Raw genomic sequence first — 25,557 nt, forward strand, 5'->3', positions numbered from 1 at the left:
GGCGGCGATCAGGAGGAAGAGCGGCCACATGGTCCCGGCAGCGGCTCCCGCTCACTCGGCGAGTGCGCGCTGTTTCCACACAAACTTTCCCCACTACTCCGGCTCGGCTCCTGGATCCCGATCCTAGTAGTAGTACACCATTGTAAAAGGGACAATGGTGGGAGCTGATGCAATGTTTTATTACCTGCACCCCCCCCCCCCCCCCGCTCTACATCATTCTACATCAGGGCAGAAAATCTGCAAGAAACACAAAGCCAGCCTTTTGGGAATCTCCCCCAGCCAGTGTTATCCTATGACATTCTTTTCCTCGCGCCCTGAGGCTAGTTGCAGCACGCGTTAAGTGATTGGAAACCTGTCAGTATATCACTGCCAATTCTCAAACTCTTGCAGTGCTCCCAAGTAATAGCCAGAGACAAATTCCGGAGACATCAAACTGCACCATGTACTTCGATTGATCCTGGTGTTTAAGTCCCGTTAACTAAAATCGATCACAAGGAATGGCGGAGCACAAAATAGCTGGGGGAGAAAAACGGTGCAGCAATTTCACAAACATGCCTGACTACCCCGAAGCACGAGTCACTTCACGCTGGAAACCGATTGCCCTGGAAATAGGAACAATCTGCAACCAAGTATGTAACGAAGTACTAGTGTACTCGTTTTGAAAACTGGTTTGTGAATTAGCGTCTATTGCACAAGACACAACTTGAGATTTGATCCATCTGTAGCAAGTAATTTCCAGAGGACCTGACCAAAAATGCAAATAATTGATTTTTTAAACACTTTTTACCTAATAAAAGTTAGGCGGATGCAATGAATGCTGCAGGTTTAAGTCACGTGCTCCTTTTGCTATATAAAATGCAGTTTCAGGTGCCCTATCTAACCAGTTAGCGTTAGGAGTGAAAGACATCACCAACCAGGTACAAGGTGCCCAGTGCAAAGCAGCTAAACCGCTGCAAAGTCCGTGGAGTTCTTCCAGTGGAACCTCAGGGGGGAGATGTCCGCTATGCGCTGCCGGCTGCCCTTCCTTGTAATATTCCTGGAAGGGATTTTACTTGTGCTGTTCGCGCTATTTGTGACTTATGATGAACATTCTGATGCTGCAGCCCAGAGCAATGAGACAGATCATAACCATAACCAACTCTACGTAATCTTCCCAATCTTCCAAGACGTCCAGGTGATGATTTTTGTGGGCTTTGGGCTTCTCATGGGCTTCCTAAAGAAGTACGGTTACGGAGGGATTGCCTTTAATTTGATGATAGCGGTGTTTTCCGTTCAGTGGGCTCTGCTAGTGCAGGGCTGGTTCTATCATTTCCACCACGGCAGGATTCACATCGGGGTTTACAACCTGCTGACTGCTGAAGCGGCTTGTGCCACTGTCATGATCTCATTCGGAGCCGTGCTGGGCAAAACCAGCCCAGTGCAGATTCTCATTTTATCTCTGCTAGAAGTCCCAATATTCACTGCAACCGAGTGGATTATTATGGAGCTTCTAAAAATCAAGGACGTTGGAGGGTCGATATCCATCCACTTGTTTGCTTGTTATTTTGGTCTAAGTGTCACCACGGTGCTATACCGACCCGGTTTAAAAGATGGGCACAAGGATGAAGGGGCAGACTATAACTCGGACAAGTTGGCCATGCTTGGGACCTTGTTGCTGTGGGTCTTCTGGCCAAGTTTTAATTCTGTCTTCGCATCGAGTGGAGACGGCCAACACAGGGCTGTGCTCCACACCTACATCGGACTCAGCTCGTGTACCCTCACCACCTTCGCCATATCCAGCCTGCTGGACAAACGAGGCAAGATTAACATGGCTCACATCCAGAATGCTGCCCTGGCAGGCGGGGTGGCAGTGGGCTCTGCAGCAGACATGATGGTCACTCCAGCCGGGGCATTCACCCTGGGGTGCATCGCCTCCCTGCTTTGCACCGTGGGCTTCAAATACCTGACTCCCTTCCTGGCTAAAAAACTCAAAATCCAAGACGTGTGCGGCATCAATAACCTGCACGGGATTCCCGGCTTTGTAGGGGCGATTGCTGGCATTACCACGATCCTATTAACAGCCGATGAGACATATGGCCTTGGCTTGTATGACACCTTCCCGGAGAGGGTCCCCGAGGAAGGGGATAGGAGGCTGGCCGAATTGGTCCGGGTGCTCCCTCGGCTGAAGGCTGGAGGTGGCCGGAGCGCTTGGGATCAGGCACAGTATCAGGCGGCAGCTATCGGGGTCTGTCTGGGCATCGCTGTCCTCGGAGGGACTATCACCGGCTTCATATTAAAATTACCCTTTCTGGCTCAGCCTGAGGACGAGTTTTGTTTCAATGACGACCCTTACTTTGAAGTTCCAGAGGTGGAAGGGAAAGAAGAGTTTGAATTTACCAACAAAAACAATAACCAGCACCTTAAACTGCCGGTTTGATTCAAACTTCATTTTGTGTATGTCTGAACATCGTGTCTTACATCAGTTTCAGGACGTGCCAGCAATAGAAAGACACCTTGTGGTTAGCATATGTTATGCTAATTGTCCAATCCTTTACCAGATATACTTATTAAGGAGAAGCCTATAACCTGTATTGAGTTGAAAATGACTGTTTCAGGATCCCCCAACGTTTGAAAATCAGGATGCGCTTACTCCTCCAACATCATTCACAACTCCTGCATATTCTTTGAGCTTTACAATAAAACATTACGCGGAATGTGAATCAAAAATATTTCCCATACTTGTTTAAAATTGATTACTGTATTTTTCCACGTACAACATTCAGCGAATGAGATACAAAATTCACAAGTCTGGGATACCTGCCTTTTAACATACAGTGACGTGCTAATCATTAATGTCAGTCTTTGTGCGACCGGCCAGGTCAACTCTACACTGATGAGGCATTCAGCCAGTACTTGTGTAAGAGTGAGTTTCCATTTTTCCTTCTTATAAGTCAGTCACTGATTACTCTTAAACTGCACACCATAAGGTTTTAATGGAGAATTTTAGACAAGGTAAAATTAAAATAATTTTATTTACTCTGGTTAAGGTAATAAATAGTTTTAAGAAATTCAAATAAAGTTGTTCAAACACAATGATCAAGAGTGTTCAGTAATTTCCTGTGGTACAATGTTTCCAGCAACTTTTTTTTACTTTCCTAATTCCATTTCAGTTTTTTTTACCCAAATTTATATTTTTTTGCTTAAGTTCTTGCCCTTTTTACCCTTCTTCCTCTCCCAAAAGGTGCAGTTCTATGGGATCTCCCAATACTTTCCACAACTAACCATTCTTAATGTGGGAGCTGAGATAATGAATTTTGGCAGGTTATTTAACTGTAGGGAGGAGGGGAGCTCACTTCCATGCCAGATCCTATCATCACCTTGAAGTGAAATCATTTAGCTCATTAAGCACTCAGCCTCCACCTCTGAGCAACCCCTCCCGACCCCCAACCCAACCCTCCCAGTACCACCACCACCCCCCTTCCCCACGCCAAGTCAAGTACATTTTTTTGGCAGGAGTTACTGAATAACTAAGCAGCAGGAACCCTGCTGAATTTTCCTTCCTAGCCCATGGGCACTGAGGCCAGGCATAGAACCCCAATGGCACCCAAGCTGATATCTGCTAACACAGCACTGACTGGAATTAAAACTGGTGCCTTCTGGTGTTTACAAACCAGGTTTGCATTGCATTTGCTAACTGAGCCAACAAGAGGGAGCTTTCCTTTACTGTTTTTATCTGTTTTTCATTAGCCTCTGTTTGCCTTTAAGTCTTTAAGTTTTGACTTCTTCTCTGAAGGTTCCCAACAATTGGCGAAAAACATGTCTAAAGTATAGGTCAGTTTATTTGCCTACTGATTATGGCTGGCCTTTCATTCTTTTCTTCTTTTATGTTTTCAGTTATCCCTGTTTTCTTTCACTGTGGCAATTCTTCTTTGATTTGCGTCACTAACTTGATTCAAGTTAGCTTTTTCCTTCTTCAGTTCTCACAATCACTGTCCTTTCCCAACTGTCTCAATACTTTGTTATTCTGTTATGACATTTTAAAATACTTTCTCTTACTTGGCATATTCTCCTTTAGTTTCTTTCTCTCCATAATTCATTAATATCTCTATACCTCTCTTGCTATGTTCTTCCATTTTAAATTTTAAGAATTTTAAGGATTTCTAAAGTCTTGAATTTTTCAATAGTGAGCACTATTCTTTGCCGTAACATTTCCTTTACAGGTGTGGGTTTTCTTAATTATTCTTACGCTTTTGTTCTATTTCCATTATTTCCAGTTCATCTGCCCTGTTATCAGTGAGCTTAACTTATTCTTCTCCTCTTGCATTTCCTCTCATGAAGGCAATACTCATACTAAGGTTGACAGTAGTCCTCCAATTCCTTGCCCAATTAATCACTCTTTATGTGCCTGGAGGGAGTGTTGATCAGCTATTCACGGAATCACTATAACTGAGCTCAGTCCTGTCTTTTGATGCTTTTACACACACAAACTTTCCAGCAGGAATCATTCAATAGCATCAAGAGATGGAACCTTGGCTACTTCTTCATCTTCTTAGCTCAGGGAGACTGGATCTAATTGTAGCACTCCTGCTACTGCCCCAGCTAAGATCAGTTAATTTAACAAAATCAGGAATAGAAACAGAGACTTTCCTGCTCTGTATGGTCTGCATCATGTAGTATATATACCATAGAGTATATATACCATAGCATTGAAGGAGGCCATCAACCCATGAGCATATTTGCGGTAGAGCCAGCTCCACATTGGAGCTATCTAATGTCATTCCCTTCTTTTATACTCTAATTTTCCTCTTCTTCATGAGTGTATTTAATTCCCTTTTTAATGCCATTATTGATTTAGCTTCACTACTCATTTGAGGTAGTGCATTCCATTTTCTAATAGCCTTTCACACAAAAACTTCTAACTTCTTTCCTTCTAGTCATAACGCTTGTTACTGACTCAAATAATTATTTATTATTTCTCCTGTCAAATGTTTTCATTACTTTAAATACTTCACTTTTTCTACTCCAGTGAATCCAGCCCTGGATTTACATGTCTCTCCTTATAACAGTTTCTTCTCATCTTAATTAATTCACATTGTACCTTTTCCACAGCTCCAGGACCCTTTCAATTATAGACCCTTTTAGCAATGGAACATTTTGTTTTCTTCTATGAATCTTTTCTTCTGTGGACCTCTACCCAAACAACCGTTTTATGTTCCCTTCCAGGCTCCTGTTTTCCAATTCCAGTCTTAAAAAAATGGAATTCCTGGTACCTCCTTTCTTTTCTGTTTTGACTTTTCTGTGTCAAACCTTCATTCTCTTTTGCCTCTTCTCCTCACTATCCTCCATCAGACTTGCTGCCTAGAACTAAAATCTCTTGCTTGCTCATTCTTTGAGTCCTATATTAAACTCCAGAAAGCTTGTTATGGAAGGATAATGCTGGAGCCTATCTTTATTCAGTTTCACATCTATTGTACAGAGTATAAAGGATTACAGACATGTAGCTCCTCACTCTCAGTCTCAGTAAGTATCTGCTTATAAGTGCTCAAGTAAGACCCCAATTAACACCACCCACCTGCATATAATCAAATAACTGATACACAATTAACAGATTAACATCCTACTCCTCCTGCACTCACTGTTCATAACTTTAGCCCAAATCAAAATCTCTCCTCCACTCTTGGGAATGGGCTTGGATATTGACTAAATGGATCAGGGATAGCCACCTGCTAGCATTCAGTTTACAAACACGACACTTGAAAACAGAAATTAATGTGGTATTAATCTTGGGCTCCCAGTATAATCAGAATTCCATGGCATTACAGTGCCCTTATAGTTTTGCGATAAGTCAAAGATGATAGTCTGCGATAAATATGAACACCATCAAATCCACATTGCTTACAGGGTCCAAACAAATATGAAATTTTGCTGCTCCAATCAGGAAAAAAATCCCATAATGAGCACCATTTTACACGAAGCTCAGATTATGTTATGTTTGAGTACACCTGAAATGCAGAATTTTGTACAAAAATGGACATGAAATGATTTTCGGCACAGCAAACCCTATTTTATGTCTTTTATACAAACATGCGTTATACGTAAAATTGGTTACTGGAAGTTTTCTGCTATATTTATGTGCATAAATACAGTAATCCTCACTGATGGTCCATCCACCACAATATGTGAATTCAAGTTGTACTAGCAGGTAATACCAGTTAACAGTACAACCGTGGAATACAGTTGGATCGGAACAGATGACCCATCAGCCTACTCATTAGTGGATTTAGCGGTAACTTAGTTTGAAATAACAATGGCAAGGATTCAAACAAAATTCTATCTCTGATGTGTTTAGTCAATATTCACGTCCATTCCCAACAATAGCTTACATTATCACACCTGGTTGAGACATACATCCCCACATTTTCTCCAATAGTTCTCTAATACTCCTGCAATCCACTTTTCAAGCCCCGCTGGTGTAAGCTGGATCTGATTACTCATTTTCTGCTGATCTATTGTTACAGGTTGTGGCATTAAAATTTGTAGAATACATGTATTCCTATTCGTCTTTCAGATACTCCCTCTCCAAGTCCTATCACAAGGCATCATTGAAAGGCTTTGAAACAAGTATATTCATGAGCAAAAAAAGTTTTAAAATGGGAGAACAATTTTTCCTTTTTTTTCCTTTTGGTTCTTTGTTAAATTATTTGCTGAGTTGTTCTATTGAGATGGGAACCAAAGCTTCCAAGGACCGTAGAATAATTATTCATCTACTGACTTACTGTAAATAATCAAAAAGAAGTTTTAGGCAGATACTAAAAGTACAGCCAGTTGTAATTATTTAGTAATATGGGCATTTCACAGAAGAAGCCCAATTAAGATAATTCTATTAAGCAACTCTTTATCAGTATTCTACCCTAAATGGGTTTACACCATATACCACTGTTGATAAAAATATCTTCGTATGTGTTCTTAGACTGTTCATCAGTTTAAATATCGTGACTTTGCACTTGAGATGATACTTCCTCACTTGAAAGAAGATCTGAAAGTGTTCTTAAAAATCTATTTTAAAAAACAAAATTGAATCCAATGGATTGGGGTTGAGATGGTCTCAAAATCCAAACTTTGAAATATTGGAATGTTTGTAATCAGACAGTGTGTCCGGAAAAGTACCTATAGTGTTTGTCCGTGGTTTGGTAAGTTGATTGCAATATCTGTAAATGGGCCAAGTTCTAGAAAGCACTATAAATATCTATTATGGAAATACTAATTACTAATGCTGTAATTAGAGTGTAAGGTATCCTCCAAAGTTCAAGGTACTCTACCTTTAGTAAGGTGTTATTTCCACAATCAGTACTCATCGTCCATTGCAGTACACATATATAATCAAATATTTAAGAATTCATCTTGCTGGGATAAATAAACTTACAAATGGACATTAATTAGATAGACTATAATATCATAGTGTATAATAACTATAAACATAGTTTGTTTTGCAATAATTTCAGTGGCACTGTATTTATGACTAAGGCAAGAAATGCAGTTGCCCTATTTGTCTGCCATCTGTCTCTGTTTTCCTGACTCTATCCCACAATGGGTTTGTTTCATGCTGGGTTAGATGACTGCATCTGAGGAAAATGCCATTTTTAATATAGCCCACAATGCCCATAGTATGTTACATCACAATAGAGGCATTAAACAATAGATAGAGGAGTCGCAGAGATGTAAGAAGGTAGAGTGTTTATTTTGAAGGAAGATTTTTGACTGCATGAGATAGGTAGTATAACTGTATATATGCTTTTCACCTGCCCTTGAAATATTTGAAAATCCAGCCACAATGAATCATAGAGAAATCCTATCAGTTTTGTTTTGCTAGGGAGCCACAACTGAAAAGTCCACAGGTCACTAGATTGCTGCATTGAAAAAGGGAAGCCATTGAGTTTGTTCTCCATAATGGAGAGTGGAGCAACTTCAGCGGAGTAATGAGAACTGTTGGATAAAGAGCCAAGTGATTCTTCCTCACATACAAGTCTGGGATTTGGTATGGCCATTGTCTTCCAGATACATGTCTATACCCCATCTCCAGTTTAGGCAGCAGCCTGTTGGACAGTGCTGGAACAAGAAACTGCCGATGCCCCAAAAAGCAAATAGTGTATAATCAATGCTATGTGATACATTGATGACAATGGGCATGTTTCTATAGAAACACATTAAAATAGACCTTTATCTTCATATTAGTCTTTGTAAAATTTTTAACACTAAAATGGATAGAATGCATAAGCGTATTTATGAATATTTATTAATTTACAATGTCTCTTGCACAGGGTGCGGAAATTAATTATGAGAACTTGGCCGAACTGAACAACAGGCATATAATAAAAGCAAAATACTGCGGATGCTGGAAATCTGAAATAAAAACAAGAAATGCTGGAACCACTCAGCAGGTCTGGCAGCATCTATGAAAAGAGAAGCAGAGTTAACGTTTCAGGTCAGTGACCCTTCTTCGGAACTGACAAATATTAGAAAAGTCACAGGTTATAAGCAAGTGAGGTGGGGATGGGGCAAGAGATAACAAAGGAGGTCTAGATTGGACCAGGCCACATAGCTGACCAAAAGGTCGTGGAGCAAAGGCAAACAAAATGTTAATGGTGTGTTGAAAGACAAAGCATTAGTACAGATTAGGTGCTAATACACTGAATATTGAACTGCAGCAAGTGCAAACCTGAAAAAAAAACAGTGGGTAAGCAAACTGAACAAACTAAGATGAAATGAAATAAATGCAAAAAAAAAAGATTGTAAAAAATGAAAAAAGAATGTAAAAAAAAGGAAGAAAAAATAACTAAAAATGAAAGTAAAATGGGGGGCTGTCATGCTCTGAAATTATTGAACTCAATGTTGAGTCCGGCAAGCTGTAGTGTGCCTAATCGGTAGATGAGATGCTGTTCCTCGAGCTTGCGTTGCCTCGGTTGGCCCAGAAGAGAGACTAGGATCTGTTAAACATATATCTGCTATATTGCTTTCAATCGAGTAATAACATAATGTTCATAAAAGACATTCCTTTTCTTGAAATGCCATATCAGGGCATAATAATGAAATGCGCAATGTTAAACCTTTTTTGATGGACAAACCAGTTCAGCCCAAACAAAGGTCATGTTTCGCCTAATCGTGGCCAAGGCATTTCCTTAAACAGCATAATTAGCAAGTTATGGTGAAATTTACGGCAATCTTGCCAATGGTAAAATTTATGCTGAAATTTTCTTACAATCTCATTAGCTTACGCTGGGGCAACCTAAATTAAGTAGAAATTAGGGCCTGAGGTAAGGGCAGAACATATTCCATATTCCTTTTATGTATGAAAATGAACAGCTTGATGCCATCGAAACATTCTTTATGCACATTAAGCACACATGTTTAAGAATATGCAATCATGAAAACTTTTCATTTTTAACATAATTTATTCTGATACTGTAAAATACACTTAAAGATCGCAAAAGTACATTTTTGATCTCAGCGAAGAGAAATTTTTAGAAGTTGCTTCAAAAAATCAGCATAAAACATCAGAAATATGAGTTGGAATCCACCTGTGCCTAAACTTTTAGGGGTAAATGTAGCAAAGTCACATTCTCTGTGCAACATCAATATCAATATCAATGGGTATATCAATGGATGCTATTTATGTGGACTTCCAGAAGCCATTTGATGCAGTTCCTCATATGTTAACTAAAGTTGAAGCACATGGAATTGAAGGCAATTTACTGACCTGTTTAGGAAATTGGCTGCGTGGGGTGGGAAACAGAGTTGGGACTGTTCCGGGTCCCAAACACCGCCCTCCCGGAGGGAAACAGTCACTCACTGGGAATTTCACAGAGGCGCCCCTCTTAATTTTCATGGAGACCATCTTTAATTGCAGTTAACAAAGCTCTTAATGAGGCTAATTGGCTACCCGCCATGTTGTGTTGGGGCGGGTAGCCCTGTCAGTCCCAATCCTGTCTCCTCTAGAATGGCTGGTGCCAGGAATAGTGTCAGGAAACCAGCATGCTGGCATTTTCTGGCCCAGTCCACCTCTGTTCCCACCTGTGGCGGGGCCCAAAGATTCTGGCCAGAGAGTAAGGATAACGAGCAGATACTCTCATTGGCACAATGTGGTTAGTGATGTCCTGCAAGGATCTGTGTTAGGCCTCAACTATTCACCATATTTATTAACGACTTAGTGATGGAATAGAAAGCCAAATTTGCCAATGACGCAACAATAGACGTCATTGTAAGCAGTGTAGATGAAAGAATTAATTTACAATGATATATTGACAGATTAAGTGAAATAGCAAAACTGTAGGCAAATGTCAAGTCATACACTTTAGACCTAAGAAGGATAAAACAGAGTACTTTCTAAATGGTGACGATCTAGATATAATGGAGGTCCAAAGAGACTTGGGGGTCCAGGAATATAGATCATTAAAATGTCATGAAAAGGTACAGAAAATAATCAAAAAGGCTAATGGAATGCTGGCCTTTATATTTAAAGGGGTAGAATACAAGGGGGTAGAAGTCATGCTTCCAGACCTGGAGTACTACTGTTAGCACACAAACTAAGGTTGTATTCCCTGGAATTTAGAAGGTTGAGGGGTGATTCAAGATATTAAGGGGAGCAGATAGGGTAGAAAGAGAGAAACTATTACTGTTGGTTGTGGTGTCTAGGACTAGTGAGTATCATCAAAAAATTAGAGCCAGACCTTTCAGGAGTGAAATTAGGAAGCACTTCCACACACAAAGGGTGGTATAAGTTTGGAGTTCTCTTCCGTAGATGGCATTTGAAGCGAGATCAGTTGTTAGTTTTAATTCTGAGATTGATAGATTTTTGTTATCCAAAGGTATTAAGGAATATGGGACAAAAGTGGGTACATGAAGTTAGGTCGCAGGTCAGCTAGGGTCTCACTGAACAGCGGTACAGGCTTGAGGGGCTAAAGGAACTATTCCTATTTCTATATTCCTCCTGCAGTTTGCAGAATATGGCTGGATGCCAGATTGGTTGCTCTGTTTCCCAACATTGTAAGACTATACTTCAAAGAGCTTATTGGCTATGAAGTTCTAGAATCATGAAAGGTATTATATGTATATAAGTTTATTCTTTCTTTAGTTTGTTCTTTGTGTAAAGGTGTGTGTTAACTTCATAAGGGCTCATTGCATATTATTGCACGAGAAAAATGCATCAATCATAGCTATCACAGTCTGTCAGAAAATGCATTTGATACAATTATATTTGAATTATAGTATTTTTAATCGAAATATGATATAATTATTATCCTTAATTGAGACTAACAGCGCTGAAAGTCATTATGGAATAAATTGGGCAGCAACTTCCAGAGTACATATGTGTGCAGTTAAACATGGAAATCCAAAAGTTAGAGTCCAGGTTACCTGCTGCTCCACATATTGCGCTATAACAGTACCTCAACAATAGACCCAGCATTGAAATTAATGGAAAGGCATGAAGTTGCGGTATTACGCACTAAACATGCGTGAAAAAGTTAGGGCTGGTACATTCAGGTGAAAGTGAATTTTTATTGGCATGGTCAGTCATATTTACTGCCAAATAACCTCTCTGACTCTGAAAATTTAATTTAAAAGTGTCCAATCTCATTCCTTCAGAATTCAAGATTTAACAAAAAATATATCTTTTTTTTTGCTGTCTGCTCTTTTATCTCTCTCTCTCTCTCTAGATCCCACCTTTCTTTCCAAACCTTTTTTTTCTGTTCATGATTTAAATCTAATTTATAATTCCTAACCCATACTTTTTGGTTTAGACTCTGCATGTCTCAGTGAGGATTCTTGATTCTGATCAGCTGTGTAGCCTCGCTGTTGCTTGACCTGCTCACATATGGCACAGATTTCCTGTAGAGAGCACTGGGCTGGATCAGTCACTTGCTGCAGGATTTTTGGCTCCCACTGGGGCCATAAATGGAGGCGGGTGGACTAAAAATAGTGTTGCTGGCCTGTGTGCTGGCTCCCCAGTTCCATCCCACCCCTCGGCCATTTTCCTGGAAGCAGGATGAGAGGGTGGCATGGCTACCCGTCCGCAAGTGATAGGTTGCCAACTGAGCAATTTAAAGGCCACCTAAGGCCGATTGAAGGATAATTGCTGTTGATATTCAAATCAGCCTCTGAAGCACTGAAACATTGTAACTGCAGGATTCTCAAACCTCCCTTGCAGTAAGTTTGTTTGAGTTGGCTTGTGTTCCATTTAAACTTTCAGGTATGTACTATGATATCAGACTGAATATGTGAAGAGAATTATTGGGCTGGATTTTGTGTTCAGCGGCGAAGAAATAGGTGGGAAAGTGGAGTTGAGCTTGAAGATCAGCCATGATCATATTGAAGAGTGGACCAATTCTGAGGGGCCATATGTCTACTCCTCCTTCTATTTCTTATGATCTTATGTGCTTATAAATGGCATTTGCTGTTCACCGTGACAGCTGCCCACAGGCTTTTCCAGGGCTTTTGAACATAGACACACTTTAATCGGTGTTTGCTTCAGCAAGGTGCCCTCTACAGGGGGTCAGTGGAATGCATGAGCAGGTTGAAGAATCCTCACTGAGTGGTGGAGAGTCCAATTCATGAAATATAAGCCAGGAATCATAAATTCAATTTAAATCATGTACAGAAAGCAAAATAAAGATTGTGAAAGAAAGCTAGGATTACGAGAGAGAGATAAATAGGACAGATAGAAAAAGTAAAAATTAAATTTAACTTTTTAAAATCTCCAACACTAATTAAATTCTGAAGGAATGAGACTCCACACTTATAAAATTAAATTTTCAGTGCCGGAGAGGTTGTTTGGCAGTAGTTATAACTGATCGCACCATTAAACATTTATTTACACTTGAATGCACTAGCCCTAATTTTTTCTGACATGTTTAGTGGGTAACTAGTACCGCAACTTTGCACCCTTACATTGATTTCAATGCTGAGTATACCGGTAAGATACTGTTATAGAGCAGCTTGTGGCGGAGCCAGTAACTCGGACCACAACCTCTGGATTTTTCCACGTTTAACTGCAAATGTGCATACTCTGGAAGTTGCTGTCAATAATGATGATGAGTGCTGCTAGCATCACCATTATTCTCAATGCAAATGCTGGGCCATTATATATTAGTTTATTTATTAGCATTAGATATAATAGACAAAGCAAGGCATTGGCTTAAAATATATGAGTGCATTTATTTCTTTGTCTTGATCTAGGTTGTAAACAAAAAGTCCATAGCAGACTGGCATTCAGTGGCTAGGTTTTAAAAATCAATGCTGAATATTTTGTAAGTGACAATATTCAATGTAGCCAACTTAGTCTGTAACTTCGGTTCTAACTTTCAAGCATTACATAAAGAAGTTGACTTATCACAATATGTAGCAAAGCATTTGTAAGTAAATTTTACAAGATTCCACTGGCGGCACTGAGCCTCTGTCGTGACACAGAACCTGACATGCAGTACACCTGAATCTCTACTTGCTGCACTTTGCAATAGACATTTTTGTGTGGCAGAATGATCCCACACTATTGACAAGCACAAGCCTCATTGACATATAAGGGAATCAATGGATTTGGGACTAGGACAGGAATGTGACGTTGAGATAGAAAATCGGCCATGATTTTATTGAATGGCGTAACAGGCTCAAGGGCATACCCCTGCTCCTATTTCTTATGTTCTTGTCATACTTGTTAAAATTAGGTTCCATGCCAAATTTCATGACAGCAGGCAAGGTTCTGTACACAGTGTGCAACTTGCTCAAATCACACTGGCACATGAGAAAACCAGGAACTTGGCCTGCTCATATAGTTTTTTTTAAAGGAATGTTATGGTTTGAGTTACTGTTAAAAGTGTTTTTTTTTAATTTGCTGTTATATTTTCCTGCACTTTTTTACCCTTTGCATTATTAGGTTCTGCTGAGTAGTGAATTTTGCATTTTTTGTGCTAAGAATTTTTTTCATTGTTCTTAGTTGCCGTTGTCATTTAAATAGCACCAGACAAAATGATGAGGATGGGAATTCCATCGCCATGATGCTGCATGATTCAGCGCAGCAAGATGCATTCATGAGGGGACAACAAATGCAGGTGCAATGCCACATAAGATGTTTTGCCTGTAGCTGTCACTATCCAAATCCAGCATTTATAGACTCTTCCACAAAAGTTGCTCGTGTCAGAGGAGATCTAACTTTGCCACCTCTGAATCACAAATCAGTCATAGGATGAGCTGCAGACAATATCTGGAACAGGGATAGCTACCACAGGGGACACCTGCCACATCAATTCTGCATTGCGCCACAACTAATGTATGGAAATGTGAGGAACACATTTACCTTTACCTTTTATCTGATACCAGAAAATGCTACTTGCATTTGCAGAAAGGGGCTTAGTGATTTCATTGACTCAGTTGGAAACCTTCCATACAGCTGGCAGCTGAGTTTTTACTGGAAGGTGGCTGGAAGGACACTGTGAATAGTGAGTTCACCTTTTCAGCATCAGCACGACTTTCCTTTTAATAGCCCTTTAAGAGCTGTTGCCATACCAGATTTTAAACCCCTAGCCATTGCAGCCAAATGGACTACAGTCAAAGCTCTCTGTGCAAGCTCTTCTTGTGCCAATAACCTATTAATGTTAGAGGGAGGAATTCCCATTCCAAAATGTAATGTGGCCTTCACCATGGTGTTAGCTCAACCACAGCACATTTATACAGCATTTATTCATGTACAGGAAGATGTCTCAAAATGATTTACAATAGTAAGAAAGAGATACAGTGGGGAAAAAAGGGGGAGGGGTTAGAAAGGCTGGGATGGTGGACCAAAGAGAGAGTTTTGAAGAGTTTTTGACATCAGTGCGAGAGACCAGGTGGAGGGAAGTAGATACTGAGGCAGGTTGTAGTAGTCTGAAGAGCAGCTGCTGATGGTGGAACAAAGGAAATGAATTCTGAGAAGAAATCTGGTCTTTAGAAGAGCACAGGAATCCAGCAGTGATATTAGGCAAGACAAGACCACTAAGGAATAGTATGGTGAGGCCATGGAGAGATTTGAAAACAAGGATTAAAATTTAGAAATTAGGATGCTGGGGAGAGGAGAGTCATTGGAACCTGGTAAGGATGTTGATGATGATAGTGTGGATGAGGACACAGACACAGACTACAGTGTTTTAGATGAGTTGAAGCTTGTACAAGGTTAATGTGGCAAAGCTATCTAGAAGGATATTGGAGAAATCAAGCTTTAATGTTTCAATAGTTTCAACGATAGAAATGATGCATATTGTGGAGGTTGGCATTGTAGTGAAAGTGGAAGAAAATAACTTTGGCAATGAAGTGAATGTGGGGATGCAAGCTAATTTCAGAGAAGTCAGTGTAATCACACACAAAATGAATTTATAGCAATTTGAAAGGTAGAGAGGTTTTTGGAGGTTTGTTGGGGGGGTGGGGGTGGGGTGTCAAAGCATGGTACAGTTTAGAAATAAAAGTTTGGTTACTGGGGTTTAATAATTAATGGTAATGATCAGTTGAAGCACAAATAGCAAAAAAAGACAATATTTTGCTATTTGAACTTGGAAAAGGGTCTTTTCTTTTTAAAATGGAAAGAAAGAGAATCTTGGTACTGAATTGATCATATATTGTTGACTATACAAGGAAAAAGAATATGACTTACAACGCAACAAACATACCTGCAAAATTAGCCAACTCCTGTTGATCCACTGTTCTATTCCCCAACTTTCCAGAAGATCTGCCCAAGTGTTTTGTGCCCTGATAACTCTTTTCAAGTGCTTCCTGGTTTGCATCCTGCCCAAGTGTTTCCTGGTCCTAAGTGCTCCTTGCTGCCCCGAATGCTTTTTGATCCATCCTAAGTGTTTCTTCCCCCAGGATCTTCCTGACCTATCTTGAGTGGTTAATCAGGGAGCTAGCCTGCTCCTCAGTAATATTTTCAGATCAGAATTATCCATGAATTTTATATTTGTAACACAGTAAGAACAATATATGCTGGGAGAATCAATTAACCATTCACATTTGAAGGAAGCACAAATCTTTACAAACCAAATGAATTATTGTGAAAGTAGATTTTTCCAGTGACATTCCATGAAGTAGATTTGAAAATTTCCCTGATATTTTAATCTCTACCTTCTGTGGTGACATTGTTTTTTGGTAATTCTCTGTCCTAGCAGTGACCTTATTTGGTTGATTTGTTTGAATTTATTCAGTGTCAGGTTTAGTTAGATTATGTCTGAATTTACATATACAATATTTAGAATGCATTTCAGATTAATGTTAATGTTTTAGTGCTTTTTTTTACCCAATTTGTTTTCCTGCCACTAACAGCAGGAATTAGATTGCAGTCACTTCATCAACAAATGTTACCAACAGGCCAAGAACAGACATAAAGTGCAATTTCCTGCAATCCAGCTCTTAACACAGTCTGTAACAGTTCCATCTGATGTTTCTGTTCAGTGTGCGTTTTAGAGATTTTTCTTTTTGAATGTCCCTTACAGTAAGATCTTTATGTGTAGAAATGAACACAGTATAAATACTACTAAAGCACCAAAGAATGCATTGCAGTGAATTTTAAATGTTTCCCAGGCATAGCTGGAGGTGAGAGATTTGTTTTTTAAAAATTCATTCTTGGGATGTGGGCATCACTGGCTATGCCAGCATTTATTGCCCATCCCTAATTGCCCTTGAGAAGGTGGTGGTGAGCTGCCTTCTTGAACCGCTGCAGTCCATGTGAGGTAGGTACACCCAAAGTGCTGTTAGGAAGGGAGATCCAGGATTTTGACCCAGCGACAGTGAAGGAACGGCGATATAGTTCCAAGTCAGGATGGTGTGTGACTTGGACGGGAACTTGCAGGTGGTGATGTTCCCATGTATCTGCTGCTCTTGTCCTTCGAGGCGGTAGAGGTTGTGGGTTTGGAAGGTGCTGTCGAAGGAGCCTTGGTGCGTTGCTGCAGTGCATCTTGTAGATGGTACACACTGCTGCCACTGTACGTCGGTGGTGGAGGGAGTGAATGTTTGTGGATGATGTGCCAATCAAATGGGCTGCTTTGTCCTGGATGGTGTCAAGCTTCTTGAGTGTTGTTGGAGCTGCACCCATCCAGGCAAGTGGAGAGTAGTCCATCACACTCCTGACTTGTGCCTTGTAGATGGCGGACAGGCTTTGGGGAGTCAGGAGGTGAGTTACTCGCCGCAGGATTCCTAGCCTCTGACCTTCTCTTCTAGCCACGGTATTTATATGACTACTCCAGTTCAGTTTCTGGTCAATGGTAGCCCCAAGGATGCTGATAGTGGGGGATTCAGCGATGATAATGCCATTGAATGTCAAGGGGAGATGGTTAGATTCTTTTTTGTTGGAGATGGTCATTGCCTGGCACTTGTGTGGCACAAATGTTACTTGCCACTTATCAGCCCAAGCTTGGATATTGTCCAGGTCTTACTGCATTTCTACACGGACTGCTTCAGTATTTGAGGAGTTGCGAATGGTGCGGAACATTGTGCAATCATCAGCAAACATCCCCACTTCTGACCTTATGATTGAAGGAAGTCATTGATGAAGCAGCTGAAGATGGTTGGGCCTAGGACACTACCCTGAGCAACTCCTGCAATGATGTCCTGGAGCTGAGATGATTGACCTCCAACAACTGCAGTCATCTTCCTTTGCGCTAGGTATGACTCCAACCAGCAGAGAGTTTTCCCCCTGGTTCCCATTGACTCCAGTTTTGCTAGAGCTCCTTGATGCCATACTCGGTCAAATGCTGCCTTGACGTCAAGGGCAGTCGCTCTCTCCTCACCTCTTGAGTTCAGCTCTTTTGTCCATGTTTGAACAAAGGCTGTAATGAGGTCAGGGGCTGAGTGGCCCTGGCGGAACCCAAACTGAGCATCACTGAGCAGGTTATTGCTTAGCAAGTGCTGCTTGATGGCACTGTTGATGACACCTTCCATCACTTTACTGATGATTTGGTGTAAAAGAATACATCTCCTGTTAGTAAAGAAGCGCACACTGCAATTCCTAGACTGCTTTGCATATCAGGAATATTCATCAATAGCTGGTGCTCAGACAGCTGTAGCTGGTGACTGTGAAACCAACTTACCCTAAGTAAACACTTATGTTGCTTTTACATTCGGGCAGGATCAGCGCCTGGGGCACTGGCTTCAGCTGCCTCTGTTTTGTGTAGATGCCTTTCAAGTGAACTTGCTTGAATTTTCAGTTATCAGTAGCTGGGACATACTGATAAAAATGGGTCTTCCTAGAAGTCAGCCCTTGGTGAATCCCAGCATGTTTTCATAGGAATTTGGAACACAGAAGGAGGCCATTCAGCACTTCATTTGGGTTGCAGCCTTCTGTGCAACATTTGGAGCACAGCTAGTAGGCCAATATAAAAGCACTTCAGACAGTTTCAAGAATGTAGAGTTAAAATTAAAAAACATCTGTAATTTAATTTTCCATAATTTCTGGAATAAAGAAATAAAGAAGAACTTGTCAATGGGCTTACCATGACTTTCAATTTTCATCTATCATGAAAATGGGGAGTCAGTTCTCCAGTCTACACATAGCAGGGTCAGCTTTCTGAACAGTAATACACTTGGTGTTATATAATCATCATATAATACTGAATATAAAGAGATGACTCATTGTGAGCAACACTATGGGAAATTTGGTGTAAAACTTTTGCACTTAACATGCACCAGACAGCACACTTTGTTACAAGTGTTAAACAATCTTAAAAAAAGGAAAGCAGTCATTGATCTGGAGCCTGAAATTTAATTGACAGCAGTTTCTATGTAGTTACAATCACCGGGATTTGCTTTCTATGAGCAGCAGCTTTTAAGGGATATGTCTGATTCACAACTAAACATTATAACAGTGCCCCAAACTCAAGACGCCCAGCATCTTTTGTTATTCTTCACGCATGTAAATAGAAGATAGGAGAAACATTTTACGAAAAACATGAAACTGAGATCCTAAAATCAGAACATCTGAACATATAAGTATATAAGCATCCAGTAGTTAGACCAAAGTAACTTAAGCCCCATGTAGTAACTAGTTAACGCGGTCAAAATGATGCTTCTCAGCCCCCAAAAGGCTGCGTATGCTGGGGCAATTAGACTTGCAAGACTGAGATTGATTGATAGGTAGGGGCATCTTGGAAATGGAGCAAAGGCAGGAAAATGGAGTTGAAGTGCAGATTTGCCAAGATCTAATTGAATGGCAGAGCCTGAGGGCCTGAATGACCTACTCCTGTTCTTAATGGTCCTAGTCCCTATTCTAACAAGTCACCAACACTGGAATTTGCAGGCTTTGAGAGCAGAAGCAGACCAGGAGGTAACCATACAGTTAGAATACATACATCAGCATATTTAGATAAAATTTCCTGGAAGAGGCTGTAGTACAGAGACAGAGGGGAATTGAGGGGTCAGACACAAGCACTTTCTATTACTGTTGGTGCCTTTTGTCTGGGACAAAAACCTTTTAGGTTGGTAACCAGTACAATATTGCACAAAATGCAAGTGATTGATGTGAGGAAGTGGGGGAGGAGAGATTATCATTATCACACATCTGTAAAACAATAACTAACAATGGCAAACCCTAACACTTGTATTAACGGTGTGGCAAATGTCTGCATGCACAGATGGTGACTCAAAGCATGTTAATTGTAATCTTGTTGTTTATTTTACCCTATCTCAGGATAAAGATTAAACAAAGCTAGATCGTCCTGCCTCCGTGCATAACAAGAGAGGTTAAAGGTCAAGGCTGCCTCTTCCACACCTCACTGTGCACATACCCATGATAGGTAAAAATCCCAGATATTAACTAATTCATACAAGAAATCTTTTGTTGGTTAAACTTTGCCAAGATTTTTGTTACTTTACCATGGAAATATCATTTTTCCATTCCATTTTTATAGATTTCTTGCTCTATCTCAAGATGGTGGTAAATCAATTTATACCAGAGTATCAATGATTGAATTGTCAATCATTATTGAGCTTATTGAAGTGGGGATGGGAATGCTGAGGAATTCATCCTGTGTTGGTGTTAAATATTCTCAGGTTATATATACAGCACAGGGTAGGTGTAGATTTACAATGCCCAACAGTTTACCGGAAATCCAACTTTAGGACAGCAGTTTCTACTGTCCATCTGTGGCATTTCCTTTTCTCACATCAAGCCCTGTTAGAGACTTTCTGAGTCAGATGCGAATTTAGTGCCAGGTGGTATGGCGATAGTGGGGTAAAAATTTGTCTGTGCTGTTTTCAGTCCCAGACTCGGTGCTGCAGAGACGGCACACATCTGAAGGAAGAGGCCTGTGATTGACAGAAACTGGTCCTTGGGCCTCATCTCAATAATAGGGCTGAGCTGACAGCACTGGTCACTCCTCCACAGGTGGCCTCCCTGTGAGAAAACAGCAACTTTGGGCTATCTACTTTGCTGGCAGAAGTCCAGGGAGAGAGGTTGGAGAAGGCTCCAGGGGAGGGGACAATCTCAATGACTATGGAGTTGGGGAAGCAATTCTGTTCCTCCTAGCTCTACTGGAAGGTGTTTTGTGCAAATAATTGCTTTTCCTTGTTGGCCCCAGGGATCACTGAAGAATCCTCATTGGGAACTAATTTCTCAAAGGCTCCTTTAATAGGTGTTAGGCCCATAATTGACATATTCAAGGGACCTAATGCTTGCTTTATGCATCTGCCCAGAACAGCTAAAAAGTGGGCTGCATCAATTTAGCAGTTTGGGCGCAGGCTGTTCCACTACTACATTGGTGGTTTTCCCCATTTTACCCTCGAGAAAGGGGTGCAATACATGCCAATTTCTGACCCAGTATATGTGATATTTTGTGCTAAGTTCTTGCACAGTCTAAGAAGTAGTTAAAAGTTGCCCAAATAAGATTTTGCATAGGACCCTTACAGTCGATATCAGTCAATCCCAGTAATTTGGGTTGGATTTAATCCCAAATCCAGGTCATGAAACCACAGTATCCTAATCCAGCAAATTAAAGTTATGGCATCACTAAAAGAGCAATAAAAATGCCTTTTAGGGTGGTGTAAACATGTTTCTTCAAAACTGCAAGCATTTGCTTTTATTGATTTTTATAGAAATATTTTAAAACAAGAAGCAGCTCCTTTTGAATCATGGATTGATATAGAATTCACTCTCTCTCTTTTTTGAGTGTATATATATATATATATATAAAGACAGTTGTTTATAGCATGTAACACAGAAAAAATCATCTGGAATGATGGATTCAATTTGTTACTTCACACCTAAAACTAGTATATTGTTAAAGTACAACTTCTACAGTATATTTCAATACCCATTACGTTACCCAGTACATAAAACTAGCATGTAGTTAAAGTGCAACCAATATTTCACTTAGAACATTTTTTCCACATGCACCACCCAAACCCCTCTCGGGCAGCGGTGTCTAACCTGCAGCCTCTCAGCCTTGGTAATCCAGCCCTAACCAACTCTGATGTACTTATGCTTAGATTTATTCGTCACTGGCTCATTCTGTTCGAAATTTTTGACCTCAAGTTTTAGAAAGGGGTATTTTTAGCATTCTTGCCTCATTGGTTGATAGTAAGATCTGTGAGTATAAACGACTTGAAGTATATACAAATTAATGGCAAAATTGAGACACTCCTCACACAGCATCTGGGGACTGATCCTCAATAAATCTTCCATCACCCTCACTGGAGCTGTACATCTGTACCCCATGTTGTGGCCGCGCATGCACCAAGCTGCTTGAAGCACTTTTCCTTCCTGTTGCCAGCTGTTTCCTTCAGATTTCTGTTTTGCTTGAGAAGCTCAGGAGATCGGAGTGGGGAGAGGGGTTTGGAGGGCTGGCAGGAGATCAGATGGGGCAGTGGGGATTGGAGGGAGAACAGGAGATCAGAGTGGGGGGAGAAAGAAGGTCAGATGGGAGGAGAGGAGATCGGAGGGGGACAGAAGATCGGTTGGGGAGGAGGGGAGATGCGAGGGAGGAGATCCGTGGTGGTGGAAATTGGAGGGGGTGTGGGAGATCAGAGAAAGGTACAGGAGATCGGAGGGAGGCAGGAGATAGGAAGGAGGAGATTTGAGGGAGCAGGAGATCAGAGAGGGAAGTGGGGATCTGAGCGGGGCAGGACATCGGAGGTGGGAACAGGAGATTTGAGGGGATCAGGGGTTGTACAGGAGATTGTTTGGAGGACAGGAGATTTGAGAGGGGAGAGAAGATCGGAGCAGGTACAGGTGAGTGAAGGAGGAGGGGAGATTGGAGCGGGGACAGGAGATTGGAGGAGGAGATGGAGAATAGAGGGGGGACAGGTCTAAGTGGGAGATGGGCAATTGGAGGGAGTACAGGAGATCAGAGAGAGGACTGGAGATGGGAGGGAGGAGAGGAAATTGGGGGTACAGCATATTGGTGGGGGAGATAGGATGTTTGAGGGGGACAGTGTATCATAAGGAAATAGGGCATTTGGGGGGGAGTGTGGAGTGTGAGTAGAGGAGTGTGGAGGAAGTTACAAGAGATTAGAGAGAGGCCAGGAGACTAGTTGGGGAGGAGGAGGAGATTGGAGGGGGTACAGGAGATGGAAGGAGGAGATAGGCGATCGAAGGAGGGATAGGAGATTGGCGGGGAGAGGTGATGGGAGTGGGGGAGAGGGGTTTGGAATGAGGGAGAACAGATCGGAGTGGAAATAGGAGATTGGAGGGGTGATTGGAGATCAGTGGAGGTGACAGGAAATTTGAAGGGGCAGGAGAGATCATAGGGGCACAGGACATCAGAGGGGGGTGAGAGGAGATCAGAGGTAGATACAGGAGATCAGAGGGGGAGATGGGAGATCGGAGGGAAAGATGGAGATGGGAGTGGGGGGGAGGGGTTTAGAATGGAGGGAGAGCAGATTGGAGTGGAAACAAGAGATCAGAGAGGGTGTACAGGAGATCAAAGTGGGAGAGGAGATTGGAGGTGGAAAAGGAGATTGGGTCGGGGGTGGGTACTGGAGATCAGTAGGGGTATTGGAGATCAGTGGGTACTGGACAGAAGATTTGAGGGAGTGGAGGAGATCATAGAGGCACAGGACATCAGAGGGGGTGAGAGGAGATCAGAGAAAGATACCGGAGATTGGAAGGGGAGATCAGAAGGGAGAAAGGAGATCGAGCAGTATGCAGGAGTTCAAAGCGGGGAGGGAGGGAATTGGAGATTAGGCTGGGGCAGGAGTGTAGGGGTGGGGCGGAATAATGGAGTTGGGAACTGGAGATCCGAGGGGGAGTGGAGATCGGAAGGGGAACAGGAGACTGGTGGGGGCAGGATATTGGAGACGGGAGAGGAGATCATATGGAAACATGACATCAGAGGTGTGGATTTGAGATTGGAGGAAGGCACAGGAGATTGGAGGGTGGAGAGGACAGTTCAGAGTGGAGAGAGGACAGGAGATTGGAGGAGGGAGCACAGAGAGAACAGTGGCATATGTGGAGCACCTGATCCCGGTCTGAAGTGGGTGTGGAGGGGGTGCAAATGAGAGGGAGAATGTGATCCAGAAGGGAAGATGGATCGCATTCACCCCCACTCTATTAGACCTGGATCACACTTTCCTCCTGCTCCCCCACCCCCTTTACACCTACACCACTGTTACGCCAATGTGCTTTGTTGAATGATAATTTGCTTTAATCCACTGACTGGAGATCTGAATTTATATATATATTTTTAAAGACATTTAAAAAAAGATCACTTTGTTAACAGCTTAGGATGGTCACCTAATTTGCAACATTGTATCCTACAGGCAAGGACTGTGAAGAGGGAGACAAAATGTCTGCTGATTCCCCAGCAAGAACCAAGACCCAAGAAATTTAAGGGAACTGTGTGTTCTCTTTCTTTTAGCAAGAAGAAATACTGCTAACTGCTATGGTTGAATCACTGAGTGACTGTCATGTGACAAGCCCCTCCTCATCTGTGGTTTTAAGCTGGTGTTTTCTCTACAGTAGTGGAGAAGCAACTAGACTCCGACACGTGCAGACCCAGGTTGGAGTCTCTCTTTGTCTCTCCATTCCAGCTTGAAAGCTTTCAAATCCTGCCTGTTGACAGACCATCTTTGCATATTCTGGCTACAATCAGAAACCCCGTTGGAGGAAATCATCTACATTGCTGTATCCAAGAGCTCAACCAAGCCAATCATCTATCTCTTCAAAGTAAAAGCCTCAGGACCAGTGAATTAAGCTAGAAGCCAGCTGTATCATCAAACACCACAGACTGTATATCCCTTTTTTCAATCGACTTTAACTCAACCAATCTACCTTTCCCCACTCTGTAACCTATTTGTGTGTATGGAAACCTCCAGAGTGTGTGTGAGTGAAAGTTGGCATGTTGTTTATTATTTTCATTTGTTCAGTTTAGGTACAATAAAGCTTACCTGTTTCTTTGTTAACTCAAGAAAATCTGTCCAATTGGTTCTTGTTATGATCATAGCAAGTAAGTAATCAAACACCTACTGAATTGGCCAGTACATCCACTTTAATAAAAAAATTAAACCTGTTGTGGTGAAACAAGGAGAGGGAAAAGAGGGAAGCCCTTCAACCTCTCCTCACTTGACAGTAACATGATATTCTCCCTCTCTTCCCCCCAGACCTGGATCACACTCTTGACCACATTGTCATTATTCACTGGGTAATGCAGAAGGTGACCCCACTGCCACACTTTCTACCCAAAAGAGCTGTTAATAATCTGTAACCAACACTCAATGCCCCATTAGTCATGGCAGCTCTCACGCAGTTTTTCATTTGGCAGAGTGATTAGCAACAGTGTGGGTACTTCTGGTTTAAGGCTGACCCGTGATGTCATCCTGCACATGAACGAAGATGCTCGATGATGTCATTCTCAGTACATGCTAAAAATCTAGGGCTCCACTAGTGATGCCACTTGCAGTGACTTCACCCTCACTCATTGTTGATGAATGATATATGCCTCACTGAACCAACCATGCCAATCAAATTATGTAAAATAATCAATGATGTGGATATGTCAAAATCAGACTCAGAGAAAAGGCTACAGCACCCCACATGATCTTGCATTACCCATTCATAAGGTCATCTTTTTGAAGGAGCCCACAAGTCAACTCAAACTTCATCAAGTGCTTTGATGAGTTACAGAGAGGGCTGATTAGGGTGATGTGGTTGATGTTTCTATGGACTTTCGAAAGCCATTTGATAAAATACCACATAATAGACTTGTTGGCAAAGTTAAAGGCCCTGGGATTAAAGATCTACATGAATATAAAATTGGCTAAGAGAAAGCAGAGTGTAATCGTGAAGAGTTGTTTTTCAGACTAGTGGGGAGTGCGCAGTGGTGTTCTCCAGAGTTCAGTGTTGTGACCACTGCTCTTTTCGATACACATTAATGACCTGGACTCGGGTATAAAAGGCATAATTTTAAGGTTTGCTGGTGACACGAACTCGACAAAGCAGTAAACAGTGCATTTGTTATTGCTAAACTTGACTATTCCAATGCTGTCCTAACCGGCCTTCCATGTTCTATCCTCTGCAAACTTGAGGCCATCCAAAACTCTTTTGCACCAAGTCCCATTCACTCATCACCCCTGTGCTCG

The 25,557-nt window shown here is 41.6% G+C and overlaps 1 protein-coding gene across 3 annotated transcripts; it reads left to right on the forward strand.

Moving 5' to 3' along the window:
• Window positions 1-894: 894 nt before the first annotated feature.
• rh50 (Rh50-like protein) lies at window positions 895-24,345 on the forward strand. 3 transcript variants are annotated; one of them, XM_068048278.1, is made up of 5 exons: window positions 895-2,902; window positions 8,298-8,461; window positions 13,964-14,078; window positions 19,673-19,778; window positions 23,740-24,345. In XM_068048278.1, exon 1 carries the CDS (start codon window positions 995-997, stop codon window positions 2,414-2,416), a length of 1,422 nt encoding a protein of 473 aa, XP_067904379.1. In that variant the 5' UTR covers window positions 895-994; the 3' UTR covers window positions 2,417-2,902; window positions 8,298-8,461; window positions 13,964-14,078; window positions 19,673-19,778; window positions 23,740-24,345. The 3 variants fall into 3 exon arrangements, with proteins under 3 accessions (XP_067904379.1, XP_067904381.1, XP_067904380.1); XM_068048280.1 differs by lacking the exon at window positions 19,673-19,778; XM_068048279.1 differs by lacking the exons at window positions 13,964-14,078; window positions 19,673-19,778.
• The last annotated feature ends 1,212 nt before the right edge of the window (window positions 24,346-25,557 follow it).

Source organism: Heterodontus francisci, chromosome 16 (genome assembly GCF_036365525.1).
Source record: "Heterodontus francisci isolate sHetFra1 chromosome 16, sHetFra1.hap1, whole genome shotgun sequence".
NCBI classification, from domain to species: domain Eukaryota; kingdom Metazoa; phylum Chordata; class Chondrichthyes; order Heterodontiformes; family Heterodontidae; genus Heterodontus; species Heterodontus francisci.

What these genes read in the sequence shown, in the direction of transcription:
- rh50 (XM_068048278.1), top strand. Translation starts at nt 995, where the DNA reads ATGTCCGCTATGCGCTGCCGGCTGCCCTTCCTTGTAATATTCCTGGAA.